The sequence below is a fragment of the Rhineura floridana genome, chromosome 2 (genome assembly GCF_030035675.1).
Source record: "Rhineura floridana isolate rRhiFlo1 chromosome 2, rRhiFlo1.hap2, whole genome shotgun sequence".
NCBI lineage: Eukaryota > Metazoa > Chordata > Lepidosauria > Squamata > Rhineuridae > Rhineura > Rhineura floridana.
Genome location: NC_084481.1, coordinates 122,602,014 through 122,623,138, shown reverse-complemented (window position 1 = coordinate 122,623,138; position 21,125 = coordinate 122,602,014). Strand labels below are relative to the sequence as shown.

General features: G+C 41.2%; 1 protein-coding gene across 2 annotated transcripts in view; it reads right to left on the bottom strand.

The window, feature by feature from the left end:
* Nucleotides 1-20,370, bottom strand: part of AMPD3 (adenosine monophosphate deaminase 3) — a 63,135-nt gene extending 42,765 nt beyond the window's left edge. The window contains exons 1-6 of one of the 2 annotated variants that reach the window (XM_061610399.1): nucleotides 19,720-20,370; nucleotides 8,085-8,310; nucleotides 5,969-6,164; nucleotides 4,088-4,253; nucleotides 1,496-1,715; nucleotides 567-696 (exon numbers count right to left, since the gene is read on the bottom strand). In XM_061610399.1, the coding sequence (XP_061466383.1) occupies nucleotides 567-696; nucleotides 1,496-1,715; nucleotides 4,088-4,253; nucleotides 5,969-6,164; nucleotides 8,085-8,305 (933 nt within the window). In that variant the 5' untranslated portion in view covers nucleotides 8,306-8,310; nucleotides 19,720-20,370. The remainder of the gene's footprint in view (nucleotides 1-566; nucleotides 697-1,495; nucleotides 1,716-4,087; nucleotides 4,254-5,968; nucleotides 6,165-8,084; nucleotides 8,311-19,719) is intronic. The other variant, XM_061610398.1, reaches the window with a different exon arrangement.
* Between the last annotated feature and the right edge of the window lie 755 nt (nucleotides 20,371-21,125).

Below are 21,125 nucleotides of genomic sequence, written 5' to 3'. Positions count from 1 at the left end.
TCTCCAAACCCAGGCCAACTCACAATATAAAACTACACAAGACAACCAATATAAGAACAAAAAATCACATAATCATAGTCAGTTAACATAACTCAGCAACAACAAACATTTGTAGCACTCTAACTCTCAGGACCACTGTTTCTAGTAGTGTCCAAAGACTTGAACAAATAAGAATGTCTTCAGCTTACATAGAAGGACCTCTAATATTTATATTTAGTGCTATACAGGATAGGTGGTGAAGGATTCAGGAAGGTGAGAGAAAACACTTTCACTGTCTCTTGCATGAGTCTGCACTACAAGGATACTGTTCCAAGTTGAATAGAGCCCTGAATGGGAGCACCCCTCTTAGGGTTTGGGCATACACTGCAACATTTTTTATTGGGGATATTCTCTTGCATCATACTATTTTGAATCATATAACCAGAATACTGGCCTTATAAGAATAATCTTCCACAAGATTAAATAAACATTTTCATAATATCACATTCAATTCATTAGAACCTGACATGGTAGTAACAAGTGACATTGATTAGAATTAAGCAAGAACTGATCTATTTCATACTAACCTTTCTCACATTGTAAAAATCCCGATGAGGATTACTCTTCAGTTCTTTAAGTTCCGACATTTCATTTAACATCTCATGTAAACCAAACTTAGATCCTAGAAAGTTAAGCCTCTTATGGCAGTATGTTTTTCTGTGGAAAAAGAAAAAAATACTTTAATTACGGTCCTACAGCTCATAGGCAAATTAGAATGATTTTACTTAAACAATCATATAGTCAACTAAGAATCTGAACTGTAACCAATAACTTTTTGTTCAAATGTGTTACAAAATATTGGGAGTATAGCCCAAGCACTGCCACTGCTCAATTCATCCATCCTGTTCCCAATACCCCTGGCTCCAGTCCCAAATTTGTGTGATTCAAGGTATTTAAATTACCTCAGGGCTGCAATCCTAAGCACTTGTACTAGAACAAGGCACACTGAACATAGTGGAACTTAATTGTAATTAAACACACACAGGATTACACCAGGAGTGGGAAACCTTTTCAGCCCAAGGGGTACATTTCCTTTTGGGCAACTTTCCAAGGATCACATGCCAGAAGTGGGTAAGACCAGAGGCAGAAGTGGGCAGAACCATGAATGTTGTACAGTAGGCTGGTTTTTACACACAATCACGCACCCCTCTCTATTCTCCATCTAGGCAAGCAAGTGTCATTAACAGAGTTCAATGACACATTTTGGCCAGAGTAAAACTTCTAAAGAGGATGAGGCCAGTAAGGGACAAGGTCTTGGGAGATGAGGTGTGGTCTGGACAGAGACCAAGGGCCAATAGAGAGCCCTGAAGGGCCGCATTTTGCCCCCAGGTCTGAGGCTTCCCATCCCTGGAACTTCAGTTAACATAACTGGTTTGACTTTAATAGCAGCATTACAACTGTTGAAACACACAACAGGGTAGCATTATGCAATTCCTAAAGTTGAACAAAACCATACGTTGGGCCATCTGCAATAAGAGCCAGCACATGACTGAGGTCAAGGGTGTATGTCTGTAGATCAGGATAAGGCAAGCTCCATGGCTCATCAAGCTCCATCATTTCTTTGTTCTCAAAAACTAAGAAAATTCCTTCCTTCATCTTTACAACACAATCCAAATTTCCTGGAGAATCATCAAGATTATAAGGATCCTGCAGTTCTTTTGGGGGTGGATGAAAATCTATAAAAATGTCAGAATCAGATATTTCTGTCATTTAAAATCCAATATAGTTTCTACTCACTATATTACAACAAAAAATAAGTTAGCTACAAAGCAGTAATTAATAGCCTTATAAAAATCATAAGGTGTTATATATGAGATACATACATACATATATTAGCATCACTTTAGCTCTGGTCAACTTTCATATGCAGCATAATACTGCGGCATCTATCAGCCCAAAATCATAAGGTGTAACCCAACTCATACTTAGACTGCAATCCAATACATGTCTACTCATAAGTAAGTTCCATTGGGTTCAATGGGAAATACTCCCAGGTAAGTACATATTAGATTTCAGCCTTAACCATTTATTTCCAATGGTGCTTCATAACGGTGGTAATGCTCTTTGCCATGCACCAAACTACATGCATGGGCCACAATCCAGATGTTTAGAATGTGTTATATGAAAGTTATCCAAGTACTATATGAAAAATGTGATATTATACTGGGGCCTCGGGCTGATACACAAACACAAACATTTAAAATTAGAAAGCAAATCAAAATATTCTCTTTAACATCTTTACATTCCTTTTAGTTTGGGGTGGACAGCCTTGGCCCTCCAGATGGTGTTGGACTATACCTATATCATCTCTGACCATGGGCCATGCTGGTTGTGGTTGATGGGACTTGAAATCCTGAGAGGAAAGGAACTGTGTGGCCAAAATGTAAACAGTTACATAGGTCTGAAGCTAACATGTTCCAGAAGGACAGCATGCTAAACATGAATGTTTTGTGTTCAAATCCCTGTTCACTCCTGAAACAACTGGATTACTTCGGCAACAATCCCCTCAGAAACAAGAGCTGGGAAGACCCCAGCTAGTAAAGTTGCTAGGGCACCGAGTGTGTACAACACTGTGGTTGATAAGTAGTGATTGTTGCCATCCCTCCATTTAAATGTATGTTTTATAAGTAGTGATTGTTGCCACCCCTCCATTTAAATGTATGTTTGTTTATTAAATTTATATCCTGCCCTTCCTCCTAAAGGAGCCTAGGGCAGCAAACAAAAACACTAAAAACACCCTAAAACATCTTTAAAAACATATTTTTAAAAAGCTTTAAAAACATCCAAAAAAGCAATTCCAACACAGACTAGGATAAGGTCTCAACTTAAAAGGCTTGTTGAAAGAGGAAGGTCTTCAGTAGGTGCGGAAAATATAACAGAGATGGTGCATGTCTAATATTTAAGGAGAGGGAATTCCAAAGGGTAGGTGCCACAACACTAGAGGTCTACTTCCTGTGTTGTATAGAACGGACCTCCTGATAAGATGGTATTTGCAGGAGGTCCTCACCTGCAGAGCACAGTGATCGACTCGGTATATAAGGAGTAAGATTATCATTCAGGTATTCTGGTCCCAATCTGCATAGGGTTTTATACACCAAAATCAGGACCCTGAACTTGGCCTGGGAGTTAATGGGCAGCCAGTGCAATTCTTTCAGCAGTGGGGTAACATGTTGGCAATATCCTGCCCCAGTGTGCAGTGGCACTGCAGCATTTTGCACCAGCTGCAGCTTTTGGACCAACCTCAAGAGCAGCTCCACATAGAGCACATTACAGTAATCCAACTTGGAGTTTACCAGCACATGGGCAACAGTGGTCAAGCTATTCCGGTCCAGAAACAGCCACAATATCTTAACAGCTGAAGCTGGTAAAAGGCACTCCTAGCCACTAAGGTCACCTGGGCCTCTAGTGACAAAAATGGATCTAGGAGCACACCCAGACTATGAACCTGCTCTTTCAGAGGGAATATGACCTCATCCAAAGCAGGCAATTGACCAATTATCTGAACTCAGGAGCCATCAACCCACAGTGCCTCCATTTTGCTAGTTTATTGGCCCTCATCCAGCCCACCACTGAGTCCAAGCACCGATCCAGGGCTTCCATGGCCTTTCCTAATTCAGATGTTATAAAGAAATAGATCTGGGTATCATCAGTGTACTGCTGACACCTTGCCCCAAATCTCCTAATGACCACTCCTAAAAGCTTCAGTTAGATGTTCAGCAGCACTGGGGACAAGTAGGTACCCTGTGGTGTTGAAGGTGTATTGCTTAACTGCCACTAAACAAGCACAATATATGGAATTGACTAGCGTTTTTCTGAGCAGGAGTAGCTGTATTTCCACAGATCATAGGACTGGGATGTCCCTATATCATTAAGTAATTATTCACTCGTTATGAACAAATCTATTAGAGTAAAACCTATGGCAAGGCTAGAATAAATGCTATTAGCAGAATATTGACTAAGAGAGCACATTAAGAACAGTAACATAAGTTGATTATCTTCTATGTTTTCATCAACCAAAACCTCTTTTTTAAAGCTGCAGCTATTTTACCTGGAACTACCTCATCTTCAATTTTCCATTTTTCATTTTGCATACTACATAAATATTGTGCTGTTGTCCTTGGAAAGCGATGGTAAGCAAGGCGGCAATACTTCTCTCGAATAAGCAGAGCTTTTGCCAAACTCTTGGCAGCCTGTTCATAATCATCAACAGTAACCTGAAGGGAGAAATTATACAATTACTGAAATTCTGTGGGTTTTTTTTTTAAAGTGCTACTATAACTCCTAATCCCAAACACATTTGCTTGACAACAAGGCCTACTTCTTACTGAAGCAATACATCTGTGCCTCGGCTGTGCCACTCCAGACTGCAAGTGGATGCCCAATTTGTGGAGTGCTCCTCCATACACAAGAATTCTCTACCAACAGAGAACTAGCATGTCAAGGAAGATGTTATGGTAGAATCCTGCTCCCTGAAATCTTATTAACTATGTTGAGGAAAAATTGCATATGGATGAACATTCAATCACTGCAGCCTCCACCTGCAGCATGAAGTAAAATTGCCCAAGCCAATATTTTTCACTTCGGTAACAGTTAGTCATTAAGACCTAGAGATTTCAACATAGCCTGCATTGTGGTTAGGATCTCAACTAGACAGCCTAATCTATCAAACTGTTATGGAAACAGTCAAATCTACCCTACATTGTCAGTTGAACTTGTTGTGTTTACTTCCAGTTTAGGCCAAAGGGCTCTTATAGCAACATGTAAATACTACATCCACAGCTCTAAAGGTAAAGGTAAAGGTGTCCCCACACCTGTAGTGCGAGTCGTTTCCGACTCTTAGGGTGACGTCTTGTGACGTTTACTAGGCAGACCGTATATATGGGGTGGGGTTGCCAGTTCCTTCCCCGGCCTTTCTTTACCCCCCAGCATATGCCGGGTACTCATTTTACCGACCACGATTGTCTAATACTTCCCTACAAAAGTCAATAATGTAACAGTGAACTTTAGCTGCATCTTGAAGTCTTTAAGAAAGTAGTAAATTAAGCCCAGGTCTCCAGAATCCTGGATATCAATAGTGGTTTTGGAAATTATACCAACATAATCTGACAGGACATGGAGAACTAGCTGGAAGGGATCTCTCCCAGGATCAGAGAAACCCTTTACTCCCCATCATTTCTCTGCCAGGTGAAGAGACATATTGACATGAACATGTATGACCATTACCCAAAGTTTGAGACCCACATTTCACTCCATGTGCATAGGCTATTCATCCTCCAAGCACAAATAGACTACCTGTACAAATGGAATATGGAAGTCACTATAGGAAGTATGCATGGGCCTCGTATTCTAGGTAGTAATCTGGGCATATTGTAGTTTGCTCAGCTCTTTGTGCCCCCAACTGAGACCAGGAGGAAACAAAAACGGGAAATTAAGGGCTTCTTTTGTCATCCCATGGAACAGATCATACTTTCCAAAGATGCAGTTAATACTATATTATGTCCTTATTAATTGGCAAAAAAAAGATTGCCCAGGACAAATTTCACGTGTCTACGTATATATAATTGTACTGAATAGAGCAGGGCAAGGAACTCAGTCTGGCAGATGGCTAGATTTTATCTCAGCCACCCAACTGTCAATCACCTGATGTCACTATGATGTCAGGTGAGCTTTTTTGCCCACAGTTTGAAGTCAAACTGTATGGAAAAATTCACAGTCCATGAAGTGCTCCACAATACCCATCTGGGTCCTACAGAGTCCATGTGGAATGCTTTGCAAGACCTGACAAAGCCCATTGGGTTCATGGGCCAGAGGTTCTAGAGCAGACTGTACAAATGTAAATTTTATATGAAAAAAATTCAATTTACATTACACATATTCACACATACAATTTTTCTGTTCTTAAAAAATAAGAAACTAACCGATTCCTTACCCCAGCACAGTAATCTCCACTAATTGTAACTCTTTGGAATTCTGGTACATCATATGTCCTTTGGATGGATTGAAAAGCTCCTGGAAGTACTGGAGTAGGAGGAGACACAACTGGAGTGTCTGATGGAGGTTTCCATTCCTGCTGTGGAATTTGTAATGACAAGGACTGGGATCGAATCATCTTGAAGCTTTTCTTCCTAGGTATCCACAGTATACAATATTTAAGTGAATAAGGCACTTCTCTAGGACACCAAAAGAATCTGTTCTAGAAAACCTTCTGCGGACACATTTTTCTTTACTGGGATACAGCTTCTGTATTCCATGACTGCACTGTTATTACTTGTATTATTTTTAGCATTTGCAAATGACACACACACAGAACAGAAAATAAGCGTTTAGGAAAGGTTTCACTGGCTGCTACTAAGAGTGCCATGCTGAAAGGTAAAAAGCTACACTGGTGCTGCTAAGATGTTAGGCAAGTGATGTATGCAGACACTCCGGCACCAAAGTTTTAATGTTGGCATGGCCATACACCTCACCCATCAAATAAACAGCATTACTGAAACAGCATCCCAATTAAGTTTGGCTGTATTAAAACACAACTGTTCAAGTCCTTGTTTGAATGAACTTTTGAGGACATATTTTGAAGGCATTGTCTCACAAATGCATCACTTTATTCAGTTAGCCTGTTAGATGTTATGGCATAAGCAAAAATAGGGAACAGTGGACACTGTCTCAATAGTCATACTCAGAGTGAAATCAGTGATTCTACTGCAAGTATAACTAATGATGGGTATCACCCAACTGGTCCTGCTAGGGGAGGCCTATGTATGCCTCTCAGGAACCCAGGAAACTGCCTTATACAGAGTCTGACCCTTAGTCCATCTAGTTCAGTATACCCTAGCTGGCAGTGGATCTCAGGAATGTCAGATGGAGTCTCTCCCAACCCTACCCGGAGATGTTGAGGACTGAACCTGGGACCTTTTGTATGTAAATTGTGTGCTCCACCACTGAGCCACAGCCCTTCATTTCTCATACATAGATCCCAGCTCTCCAGGGGTACATGTATTAAGTTATTTGTGCTCCGAGTACCTTGTGCCTATAACCCTGGGTAAGGAGCAGGATGGCAGGTTCTGTGTTGGGGGGATGTTCATGGCTCCTGCACAACAGTCATGTGCTCTCACATAAAGTTCAGCAGGGAAAGGAAATGGGAGAGAAAACTCAACTGTTCCCTGTAGGGTAAGTGTGTTCTTCCACTTTCACACCCTTGGGTGTTACATAGTCATCAAACCTGTTCAGTAGAGAACAGTTATATTGGGTTTTAGCAGCATGAATAATCTTAAAAATAATAATAAAGAAACTGGAACCTAAAAGGTGAGTTAATTATGAATCTGATCCATCCTCACACAGGTGCACACTCCCATTACTGCTCCTATGATCCCTGGCCATTTGCCATGCATGCTGGGGCTGATGGGACTTGTAGTTCAGCAACATCTGGAGGGCCACAGGTTCCCCACATCTGCTGTAAGGATTATCACCCATGTACACATGTGTGAGGATAGATCAGATTCATATTTAACTCTCCTTTTAGGCTCCAGGGATTTTTTATCATCCTTTTTAAGATTATTCATGCTGCTAAAACCAAAGATAACTGCTCTGTTCTGAACAGGCTTGAAGACTGGGTAAAATCCAGGGGTGTGATTGTGGAAGAAAAGTCAACATTTCAGGAAAAGGTAGCTCCACAATGTACTACTGTGCATAAGATTCATATGTTCCTACTTCAAATAATACTTGAAAAGCAGAAGTTCCTTAAAATCTTCTGTAATTTGCATTTGTGAAATACTTGCTTCTTTTGATCTTCCATATAGGTTTGAAGTAGAGATTTGTTAGCAAAATTTGTACCAGAATGAAAAATAGCAGTGTTCTGGTAGCAATAAGCACTGTGTAACGCACATCTCATGGAAGAAAAAGCCTGCATTGTTACTAAATCAAGAGACAGCTTTGTTGTTAAATTTCACTTTGCATATATTTTAAGTCTCAAAGATGCCATTGAATTATGCATTCCAGCATCTAACTATAAACCTTACTTTAAGTTACTGCTGCATAGTCAAACAAACCTTTTTGCTGTCTCCAATGACTGTTGCTCTGCCAACTCTTTCTGCAGCTCTCTTTCTTTCGCCTCTTGTTGCCCAATGGGGCAATCCTCAGGCACGGTGAATAGTGACAAGGCATCTTTGCTGTCTTCTTCTCGAAGAACTTTGGCAAAAACCTTTTCAGCTAGAAGTCGCACTGACTCATCAACTTCAGAAATGTTTAGCTTTGGAAATTGTCTCGGCATCTCAGCTTAAAGGGAAAAATACAGAATTATAGGCTCAATGTTACAGAGAGTTAACAAAAAATGTCATTTTAGTTAATCCTAGAGTAATTAAAATTTATGCAACTCATACCGGTGTATTGATTTACAGCAAACACTGTTATTTTAACATATACTCACCATAGTAAGCTTTTCTTATATGACAGTAAGTGTTTTTGAGCTTAGAACTGCTCAGTAAGCATGTTTTGAAATCAGATAAAAGAAATGCTCCACTTACTCCTTATGGTGTATTCAGAATTTTCTAGTGGTGAGTTTTGTTTCTCATGCCTGTGGTCACTAGTACTAAACATTTTAAATGCAATTTAAAAACACATCTATAGTTGCATCCAAGTACAAGGCGATATGGGCTTCTTACTTTTTCCTAACATGACCTCCTGGCAACAACACTAGAAATCACATTTGAAACTTCCTGGAGTTACACAAGTGGCTTGTGAAGCAGTATGGCAGGCTACTGTCAAGGAAGGAAAATACATAAAACAGACATACAGTAGCACAGACCTTCGTGTTGCAGCAATTATTCTGAACCACAGGGCAATTTTTACGAACAACTAATCTGACTAAACTGAGAATATAGACTGAGTTTATTCATATAAAGTTCAACATGTGATGAAGTGGTTGAATGATTGCTTCATTAAGTACCCACCTCACATTCAGACCCAATCTACCACAGCACTGTTCAACACACTTTTAGCAGCTCTGTGAGGGCACTACAGTTGTGGGGTGAGTAGTGGTTCCTTTAACTCATGCCATATTAAATTGGGAAGCATAGCCTTTACACAACTATTTGGCTGTGTGAAGTGGTTCAATATCCCTCTGAATCCAGTAGAACATCGAAAAAAATGGATGCAATCCAGCATGCATTAGGCACACCTCAATCCTATTAAAATAAGTGATGCTGAATTGGATAGGTCAACATTAAGTTGCATTTACTACCTGTAGCCATGCAATCCTATACATGTCTACTCAGAAATAAGTGCAAATGAGCTCAGTGGAGCTTACTACAAGCTAAGTGGTATGAGATTGCACTTGCCTAGAGGTTAGCTCCACTGAACGCAGTTACTTACCTCTGATTACATATTGTTGCGCTGTGTGTGTTTGTGTTGCTTAATTTCATTTAAAAGCAGCACCACAGCAAGCAGAGTAACAGCAGATGTTGAAATGCGAGTGTGCCAGCGTGTGCGTGCGTTTGCCCAAGAAAGCAGGCTTTTACCCTGCATCAGCATCACTGAAACTGAGTAAAATATTTAGTAAAATAAGAAAAGCTACTTTATTTAGAGAAATACATAGATAGAAAAGGCATACCTAGTTCTAACTAACTAGCTAAGTTGAAGGCATAATGCCCAGGTGCGGGAGTCAGCCCCACACTTGAAGAGAGCAGAGAGAAAGGGAGGTCTCCTCTCTCCTGGACAGCCGGAGGACAAAGGAGTGGAGAAGGGCAGAAGGAGGAGGGGCAGGTAAGCTTCACTAAAGACACAGTCTAGCGACAGAAGGAAGTCAGTCAGAGCATCACAGGTAAAAAGGTAAACAAGCTTGTCCATCTGGAGGACCCTAGCTCAGTGGTTCTCAACCTTTTTTGTTCCATTCCCCCCTTTCACCATTGTTCAGAATATAATTCCCCCCTTCCCAAGATAATCTCTCATAGCGTGTTGACGTTTCGCGAGTGACGGTGGTGTTTCTCGTGAGAGAAAAATTTCTTAGTTTATATTATAACAGAATTTCTTGGAGCACTTTCTGGTCTTTAAATAATAATTTAATTTTGCAAATGAAAATAATGCTGCATGTTCAAGAATCGATTTTAATCTGTGACATTCAATAAACTTTATTGAATGTCGCAGATTAAATTAAAAACAAACTACAATTTTACAGTTTGTACATAATCTACAGGACATCACACTTTGCTGAATAGTGGTCCCAATTCCCCCCCTGGAACCCTAAAATTCCCCCCCCAGGGGGGAATTCCCCCCTTGTTGAGAACCCATGCCCTAGCTCTATCTTCCTTCTGGAGCATAAACAAAAGAACAAAACAGGAGTTGCTCTTGCCCCACTTCCAACACATATTAATAGAATTGCACTGTCGGTAACATTGGTTTCAACAGGATTAATGACTAATGCTAATCCACCTTTCTCTGTACTGTGCCCTACTGTATTTAGGATCAGTGTGTTACTCAAAAGTTCCTGGAAAATATTCTCATCTGGGAATAAGATGCACTGGAACAACACTCCCCAAATAATATATATAATATATATAATCAAGAAGGGCTGAGGTGAATCTACATGCAATGTGATCTCAATATAGATTGGCATTGCAATCCATTTGTTTTCCAGGCAGGGTACATGTGTTCACAATGCAGTGATTACTAGAAGCCAACATCGATTTGTCAAGAACAAACCCTACCAAACTAATCTTATCTCATTTTTAATGGGGTAACCTCCCTGACAGCCTGTGGGAATGCTGTGGATATAATATATCTCAATTTCAGCAAAGCTTTTGACAAAGGGCCCCATGATATTCTGATTAGCAAACTAGCCAAATGTGGACTGGATGGAACAACTATCAGGTGGATCCATAGTTGGCTACAGAATCATACTCAAAGAGTGCTTATCAATAGTTCCTTCTCAAACTGGCAGGAGGTAACAACCACAGTACCACAAGGCTCAGTCCTGTGCTCTTCAACATTTTTATTAATGACTTGGATAAGAAGGTTCAGGGAATGCTTATCAAATTTGCAGATGATACAAAATTGGGAGGGATAGCTAATTCCCTGGAAGACAGAAACAAAATTCAAAGGGAACTTGATAGGCTGTTGCATTGGGCTGAAAACAACAAAATGCAATTCAACAGGGATAAAGGCAAAGTTCTATACTTAGGAAAAAGAAACCAAATGCACAGTTATAAGATGGGGGATACTTGGCTCAGCAATATGACATGTGAGAAGGATCTTGGAATTGTCGTTGATCACAAGCTGAATATGAGCCAACAGTGCGATGTGACTGCAAAAAAGGGAAATGCTATATTAGGCTGCATTAACAGAAGTATAGTTTCCAAATCGCGTGAAGTATTAGTTCCCCTCTGTTCAGTACTGGTTAGGCCTCATCTTGAATACTGCATCCAGTTCTGGTCTCTCCACTTCAAGAAGGATGCAGACAAACTGGAACAGGTTCAGAGGAGGGCAACAAGGATGATCAGGAGACTAGAAACAAAGCCCTATGAGGAGAGACTGAAAGAACTGGGCATGTTTAGCCTGGAGAAGAGAAGACTGAGGGGAGATATGATAGCACTCTTCAAGTACATGAAAGGTTGTCACACAGAGGAGGGCCTGGATCTCTTCTCAATCAACCCAGAGTGCAGGACACGGAATAATAGGCTCAAGTTGCAGGAAGCCAGATTTCGACTGGACATCCGGAAAAACTTCTTAACTGTTAAAGCCATATGACAATGGAATCAATTACCTAGAGAGGTAGTGGGCTCTCCAACACTGGTGGCATTCAAGAGGCAGCTGGACAGCCATCTGTTGGGAATGTTTTGATTTAGATTCCTGCATTGAGCAGGGGGTTGGACTTGATGGCCTTATAGGCCCCTTCCAACTCTACTATTCTATGATTCTATGAAAAAGAAACCAAATGCACAGTTATAACATTGAGGGATACTTGGCTCAGCAATACTACAAGTAAGGATTTTGGAATTGTAGTTGATCACAAACTGAATATGAGCCAACAGTGTGATGCAGCTTCAGAAAAGCAAATGCCATTTTAGACTGCATTAACAGAAGTGTAGTTTCCAGATCATGTGAAGTACTCGGTCCCCTCTATTTGACACTGATTAGGCCTCATCTTGAGTACTGTGTCCAGTTCTGGACACAACGCTTTAATTTTTTTTTTCAATAATTTTTATTCAGATTTTCATAAAACATACAAGACAAAATCATAAAACATTCAAAGACAAAAAACAAAATCAAAAATAGTTAAACAAAAAGAAAAAAAGAAAAAAAAACAAAAATAAAAAATAAAGAGTAAAATATTGACTTCCCATTTGTCAAAGATCAAATCAGTTATAAGTCTATAATATATAACAATCCTGTCTCTTAAGTCATATTATAAAATCACTTTCCTCCAGTAGTTATCTTACTTAATCATCAAATCTCATAAACATTACTTTATTCTTTCCACAAAAAGTCAAAGAGAGGTTTCAATTCTTTAAGAAATATATCTATCAATTTTTTTTCCAGATAAGCATATCGATTAATCCATCTCATTACTAATTATGATAATCTTATTGTCATAACCATAGTCAAAATAAACATTTCAATTTATCCATCACATCAGAATCTGTTAAGTTCAGTAATTTCAGTAGCCATTGTTCTATTATCCCTATTAGTTCCATTTTCCATCTTCCATCTTCAGTAGTCTTGTTAAGTCCAGTAATTTCAGTATCCAATCTTCCATTATCAGTATTCCATAATAATCTTGCTGTCAAAGCCATAGTCATATAGTAAGAGTCTGATGGGAATTACCTCTATCCCAAATATTTTCTTGCCATCCATTCTGAATAGGTTGCTGAAATACTGCTGTAAAATCATATCTCTGTTCTTTTTTTCAAAATACACTGGGTCATCTCTTGAAAGTTTTTCCATTGTCACATGGCTGCAGTTAATTCCATAGATTTTCTCTATATTGGGCTCCATCACATCATTCCAGTCCAGAAGATTATCCATGCCATTGATAACTTTATCTCTAGAATCTTCATTAATTTCTTCAGAGATAACATTGAGTTCCAAACAATAGATTTTATTTCTAAAGTCCATAGACTCCAAGTCTTGTTCCTGTTCCACGTTTGTTCCAATCTCCGGGATCTCCTCTCTCACAGGGACCCCTGTTCCAGTCTCCAGGGTCTCCTCTCTCACAGGGACCCCTGTTCCAGTCTCCAGGGTCTCCTCTCTCACAAGAACCCCTATGTCTTTAATCTCCCGTGTCTCCAAACAATAAATTTTGTTTCTAAAGTCCATAGACTCCAAATCTTTTTCCTGTTCCACGTTTGTTCCAATCTCCGGGGTCTCCTCTCTCACAGGGACCCCTTCCAGGGTCACCTCTCTCACAGGGACCCCTATATCTTTAATCTCCTGCTTCATTTTACTCAATTCAATTTTCAGCTCCTTACAACCCTGTCGCAGGTTTTGTTTCGTTATCTCAATCTCATCCATTATTTTCTGAAACATAGTTATTTCCAGCTTCTCAGCCACTTTCTTAATTGCCATTTTAAAAGAAAAATATAGGAAAACCACTTCTTATTTCAGCAACAATTGGGTTAATACTCCAAACTTGGTGACATCACAGTATAAACAGAGCAGACAGCCTTATCTCTCCATGTTTAAGTAAACAAAATGCAGTTCCCAGGATCGAAACAATTAATGGCGGTCGTCAGAAAACAGATTCGTCAAAATAAAATAGACCAAAAAGAGAGTAGTCTCAGGCAATATAATATTCTTCAAAATAAAAATCTGGAATAGAAATCCCTCTTCAGTGTATATCTTTAGAATGCAAATCCAGGACAGCTTTTTGCAACAAAAACAGAGATAAGCTATTAATTAGTGAGTAGCAGAGAGAAGTTATGGCTCCCCAGTGAGATGTCAAAAACCGATCAATCTGGCAAATCTCTTTTAAACAGCAACAATTTAAGTCAAGTAAAAGAAAAATATAGAAAGAAGGGTGCTTGCCTGTTAGTGCGTTCTCTCTTAGAAGATAAGATGAACGTTCGCTTTTCCAGATAGAGCTTGTTGTTAAAAATCCGTCCCACCTTCGTCGGCTGGACCTCGTCCCATAAATTAATGAGATCTGGTCGTCCCAACAAAAATAGGCTTTGAGGTTAATCTCTTCGTTTCTCCCTACCCGGGAGAAGTTTAATCAGTCAAAAAAAAGAAAAAATCTGACTGATATATCTGAATAAGCTTCTTTTGAGGCAGGAGCCCGTCTCAAAAGCAGGCACAGGCTAAGTCACCCTTCCCGGAAGTCCCTGGACACAACGCTTTAAGAAAGATGCAGACAAACTGGGACAGGTTCAGAGGATGGCAACAAAGCTGATCAAGGGGCTGGAAACCAGCCCTATGAGAGACTGAAAGAACTGAGCATGTTTAGCCTTGAGAAGAGAAGACTGAGGGGAGATATGATAGCACTCTTCAAGTACTTGAAAGGTCACACAGAGGACCAAGATTTCTTCTTGATCATCCCAGAGTTCAGGACATGGAATAATGGGCTCAAGTTATAGGAAGCCAGATTGCAGCTGAACACCAGGAAATACTTCCAAACTATTAGGGCAGTATGACAATGGAACCAATTACCTAGGAAGGTGGTGGGCTCTCCAGCACTGGAGACATTCAAGAGGCAGCTGGACAGCCATCTGTCGGGAATGCTTTGATTTGGATTCCTGCATTGAGCAGGGGGTTGGACTTGATGGCCTTATAGGCCCCTTCCAACTCTACTATTCAATGATTCTTAAGTCATGTCAGAAAGAAAGACATACTTTTTCCAGATTCATACTACTTTGTAGTACCATTTCATACAGGTTTTTTTAAGGATTCTCAAAAGGCAGAACACCTGTAGGGCCGATTAAGGATAATGTGAATCCCGTTATCTACCCAAGCCTACTCCTTCCTTTCCTCAGCTATACATTTTGTTACTAGTACAAGTTTTACTTTATTTTTTCATTCAGATTGCAATGTTTATAAATACTAAGTGAAGCCAGTCACATATCTTCCCCAATTTTTTTTATCTGAAACTTAATCATGACAAGACAGAGGCTTGGGAACACTGGTGATCTGGGAGAGGCAATTCAACCTGGTCTAAGTCTAGTGCAACCCCATCTAAAGAGGCAACTGCACAGTTTGGGGGTGATCCTGGACCTATTGTTTCCTCTCCCAGAATGCACAGGTGGCAGCAGTTGCCCAGAATGCCTTTTTATCAATTGACTGATTCATTGGCTGTAATATTGCTGGAGAATACAGATTTGGCAGCAGTTATCCATGCTCAAGTTACCTTCAGTCTGGACTATTGTAACGCTCTCTGTGTAGAACTGCCTTTAAAAACAATTTTGAAATTTCTGTTGGTCATAAGTGCAGCTCAGAATTTATAATTCTGATTCCATACCACTTACATTGACTAGCTATTTGTTTCTGGACTCAGGTTAAAGTGCTGATACAAACAGTAGTATAGCGACAAATTCAAAAGCACAAGGTCCCTTCATATAGTCACAGCCATGTCCCCTCACACCCATGCCCTCTTCTAAGATTATACAATCTGGCCAGGATTGAATCCTGCTTTCTGCTTCTCTATCACTGTCACCATTAGACTATCATTTCTTACTGTCAGATATATTTCTTGAATTACTGAATTCAGGGTTTACACATTTATCTCCAACTGCTACCAAACTGCTTCATTATGTAGATGGTATGCTAGCATTAGGATTCACAGACTCTTCTTCTTCAATTATAGAATTTACTTACTCTTTACAACTTGGCCTCTGATTGACTCCAATCAGCAGGAAACGGCAAGGAAGCAAGTTAGAAAACAGGCTCATAGGATGCTGGAGACATAGGGACACTGCTAGGACCTGGCTCCCCCCAAAATAAGGGGTCTAAAATCCCATGAGATCCTGGATGACTACACCCCTAGACACCTTTAAAGCCCTAAGTTGTCTAGGACCAGGTTACCTTAAGGAACACTTACTTCCATTTTTGACCTGCTTGAGCCTTGAGATCAGCCTTAGAGGTACCATTTCTGTGCCATTACAAGGCGATTCATGAGAGGGCATGAGGAACAGTGCCATTTCAATGATGCCAATACAGCTCTGGTACATTCTTCCAATTAAGCTGCATCAGGCCCCCAGTCTAAGAGTCATTTGACAGAATTTGAAAATGTGTATTTTTCTGCAGGCTTTTAATGTTTTCCTGTTCAATTTTGGGGTTTGCTCAGTTTCAGTCTAAATTGTATTCAGTGTTTTCAGTTCTGCATATGATTTATGTAAAACTAATATAGCTGTATTTTATGACTGTATTATATTCCTAGCTAGCCACTCTGATTTGACTGTATAAAAACATGATATTAAAAAAAAAATCTAAGTATCCTTCTACTATTGTTTCATAGTCAGATAGCTGGAGGAGGTTTGAATGATGGTAAATATTCATCATCTTAATTCACACATTTTCAATATCATAAATGTCAAGCAATTTTGTACTGGGATAATTATAAGTTTATAAGAGGAGGAGGAGAGTTTAAATTAGATCTCTGAGGTCATAATCTGTCTTTGAACTCTGAGGAAAAAGAAAGATAAGCATTTATAGTCATTCTAAAAAACTTTTTTCATAAGATGTTTACTGTATTCTCTACACATACCAAAATATCCTTCACTCGCAATCAGCTGTAATTTTAAAAAAAAACTCTTTAACATTCCTCTTAAAGTCAATTTTTATCAATCACCTCTCCTAAATAAGCTATATAATAGCCACTTTGTTCCAAAGTTACATAACCTTGTTACATTCAGTTACAATTTTGCAATGCATTTCAGATTGCTTGTACATGTCAGGTACTACATGAAACCAGTATCCATTAACATATACTAAAAATAATCATGAACCAATATACTATTTTTTTTAAACCCTAGCCTACATGTAAGTGTAGATCTGGGCAGTGAATTTTAAACTTCTCTCACATTTGAAAGCCAAAGGCATGGCTGAGCCATAATTAACCACTTTAAACCCCCATTAATTTCAATGGAAGATTTTAAATGTGTTTAAATATCTCCTGTTGAAATCAAAGGAACGTTAAAAGAGGGTTTAAGATTATTTAGAGCATAATTTAGGCAATCAATGACAAAGAAGGTGATTTTTATCCTGGAAACAAGATAACCCCCCAAAGTTGTAACATGTAACAGTTTTTATGAGATATATTTTCAGAAACTTTTGGCAGTCTTTATTAGATACTATTCTTACGAGCATGACACCATCTTCCAGCTGTTAACATATGTGCTTGTTATTGAAAGAAAAACAATCTTCTGTTAATATCTACTAGTTGTAAAGGCTCTTAGAATGACAGTGAAAATCATTCTTCAAAGAATACTTTCAAAATTAAATGATGGTATATTCTGGTGATTGCTAAATAAATAAGGTGCTAAAAAAATTCTTTGTACTTCACAGGGTGGATTTTATTTCCTATTTGTTCATCTCTGTAATAGAGCTTCTGATAAGGTTTTCTGCCAAGCTTTGATAGACTGTTGTAACCAACATACTGTACAGCTCTACTTACATCTATCCAGCAAGCAACCTTGTAACACAGCTATGGAGTCTGTGTCTTTTATTGCTCAGATAAAAGGTCTGACTAAGTGGTCCAGCCTCTCTCTAGGGATGGGGAACCTGGCCCTCAGGTATTGCTGGACTACAATTCCCATCATCCCTAACCACTGGCTCTTCTGGCAGGGACTTGATGGGAACTGGAGTCCAGCAACATCTGGAGGGCCACACATTTCCCACCCCTGCTGTACTTGATATGCAGACTAAAACAAGAGTATTCCCAGCCTTGTTCACATCCCCCATGTGTTTTTGCCACCATCCATGCAAAGTCTCAGCCTGTATGCCTCTAGTCAAGAAAGTAGAGGTGAAGAATCTTGTGTCCTCTAGACACGCTTACAAAATAACATCTTTTAACATTGCTAAGTTATAAATAACAGTGTTCACTGAATCTATAAGTCACCACAAAGTATAAATTCTCTAGGCAACATACAATAAATTAAACATGCAAGGCTAGCTCTATGCAGCACTCATGAACCTCTGAGCCACATATCACTGCTTATCAGGGTTTTTTATGTGCTCTTACCAAACCAATAGTCCGGAAACTTACTATAATTTCCAAATCCAAAAATGACTTCAGCTGTTTTGCAAGGACAAGAGGAATAAGGCCTAACCAGAAACCACTTGAAATGATTCAATACGTTATCTTGAAGTTTCTGGAAGGCGCTTTTTTAAAAAATGTAGTGGTAAACAATTTCTGTTAGGGATTTTTCAGGCTAAGTAGATAACATGCCCTCAGTCAACCTCTTCGGGGATTGTTCTCTCTCTTCCTCTTTCAGGAGGTTTATTTATTTATTTATTTATTTTATTACATTTTTAGACCGCCCTATAGCAATAAGCTCCCAGGGCGGTGTACAGCATAATAAAACAGGTTAAAATACAAAAACACAATAAAACATAATTAAAAATTTTCAATTTTAAATTCAAATTTTAAAATTTTTAAAATTTTTAAAATGCCTGGGCGAAGAGGTAGGTCTTTACCTGGCGCCGAAAAGATAGCAAAGAAGGCGCCAGGCGTATCTCATCAGGGAGGGCGTTCCATAGTTCGGGGGCCACCACTGAGAAGGCCCTAGCTCTAGTTATCGTTCTCCGTGCCTCCCTATGCGTTGGGACACGGAGAAGGGCCTTCGACGTCGAGGTTGATTCACAAGGCCAGCTATCGATCAAGAGAGAAGCCTATAGAGAGATCCTGAATATTTCATGAGGACACGCAATAAAAATGGGTCCTATTCTGTTGTGGGGAAGCGAGTGGAGAGGGCGTGGAGCCCACTGAGATGAGATGGGGACGGTGAGTCTGCGGCCAAGCGAGGTCAGCCGAGGAAATAGGCAACTCCCGGCTATGCGGTTTCGCTGCAGGTACCAGTCAAGCTTCATAAGCTTCGTTCTGGCGGAGGCGGCAGTCCGCTCTTACTCTCCAAGGTCAGCCCGGCGCCTCTGCCTGCCCGTCCTCTTCACTTCCTGTTTGGGAAGCAGCCGAGACTTACCTAGCGCCCCAGGGAAAGTCATGGTGGATGCTCGCGGCGAGCTGATGGGCAAGGAGCCTTCGCGCAGGCGAGAGCAGACAGGAGCCAGTCGCCGGCTAGCCGGGGAAGGAAGCAGAAGAGGGAGGAGCCGGCGTGGCCAGAAGCTGCCGTACTCCCCCTGCGCTCCACAGCTCCCGTGGTTAGCATAACCAGTCAGTCAGTGAGGCCGGCGGCAGCGCCAGCCTCACGCTGGTAATCCTTGGTCCCCGCTGCTCCCTACCCCCCCATCCCAGGCTGGCTCTCCTCAGGCATCGCCAAGCCAAGGGCAGGCGCCACCCGCTCTTCTGCAGCGCGCGCCTTTTTTCCGGGCTTGAGGCGCTGCAAGGGCTGCTAATTCTCCTCTCCATCCCCCTCCCCACCCATCGCCTTTGCTTTACGCATAACCGCATCTGGTAGTTGCTTGGCCGAGATGCTTACACCTTAAAACTCTCCTCCGCGAGGCACCCGGACCGATTTTGTGTAGTGGGCGAGATAGGAAGGGGACAACAAAAAAGAGAGCGCACACACGAAGATATGCATATACCCGCGCAGGCTTTGCCCCGCTATTGCGTCGAGTCTACCTCAGTCAGGTGCCCTCGGCGGGGCTCTTTTTCAGGAAAATTGGCTGAAGGGAATCGGCGGCGGAGTCTCCAGTTCGCGAGAAGCCAAGTTGTTCCACTCGCTCTCGTTGCAGCAACCACGGGAATGACAGCTCCTCCCCGAGTCTCTCGAGCGTGAGCAAAGAAACTGCTTCTCCCAAAGAAGAGGAGGGCTCACGTTACAGCGCCGGCTCGGTCCCTCTGGTGGAGAGAGCGAGCCAGGCCGCGCTGCCGCGCCTTGTAGGAAATCACAGTTTCCTCTCCTCACAGGCTGATCCGCTTCCTTACCAGGCAGCAGTAGCGTAGCCCACTCGCATTCACACACATCTGAGAGGCTGTCTCGGGCGAAAGCTTAGTATCGACTGAACTCCAGGGCTACCAGTGCTTCACACGGCTGCAGACTACAAATGGGTCCTAACAGCGGGAAGAAGACGCTCTGTTTCCTGGAAGATCACCAACGTGGAGCGTGAAGAGCCGGAGGAGGGAGGACTTAAGTGTTCCTACTGAGGTCATTGATTTCGAAGGAGAGCGCGACCCTTTCCTTGAACTAAGTAAGCCCTGCGTAGGGTGGCCCGACGAAGAGAGGCAAAGGCTCCTGCACCTTAAATAGCCGAGGAGAAAGAGGAACCTACACCTGCTGAAAGTCTACATAACTCTTAAAGGTGCAGGAGCCTTTGTCTCTTTCGCATCAGGCCACCCTAGCCCTAAGGCTGCAATCCTGCGCACGTTTATTTAGGAGGAATTAACACTGCGATCCTATACAGGTCTATTTGGAAGAACATAAGAAGAGCCTGCTGGATCAGGCCAGTGGCCCATCTAGTCCAGCATCCTGTTCTCACAGTGGCCAACCAGGTGCCTGGGGTGCCTTGAGTCCAATGGGCCTTGCGCCCAAGTAAGTATGATGAATATTGTTGTTTCGGTTTCTAACTCGCCCTTCAGCATAAAATCTCAGGGCGGGTTACAGCCATACAGTTTTAAAAGCCGTTTAAAACAAAGTAATGCCACAAGAATGATTCTACAGAGTGGTGGTAAAACGCACTCTGGTCCAGAACACAGATCACTGCTGATGTTACATTTTTGTGTTCCCTGAAACAGAGTTTGTTACGCAGAGACTGCAGGGCTTTTTTTTGGTCTTGCCATCCAAGACCCGCTAAACGCGGTAGGACTTATTGCTTCCGAATAAGCATCCACGGATGGAGTTGCGCTGCACCTTCTGAACGCGATCAGACAACGACGGGCTTTTGGCTTAGAGAAAGGATCCCAACTGTACTACCTCAAGAAGGTGGTTTGACTGCATCCATCCGCACAATGGTGGCTAGTAACGCTGTAAAGACCGTTACAAGAGCATCCA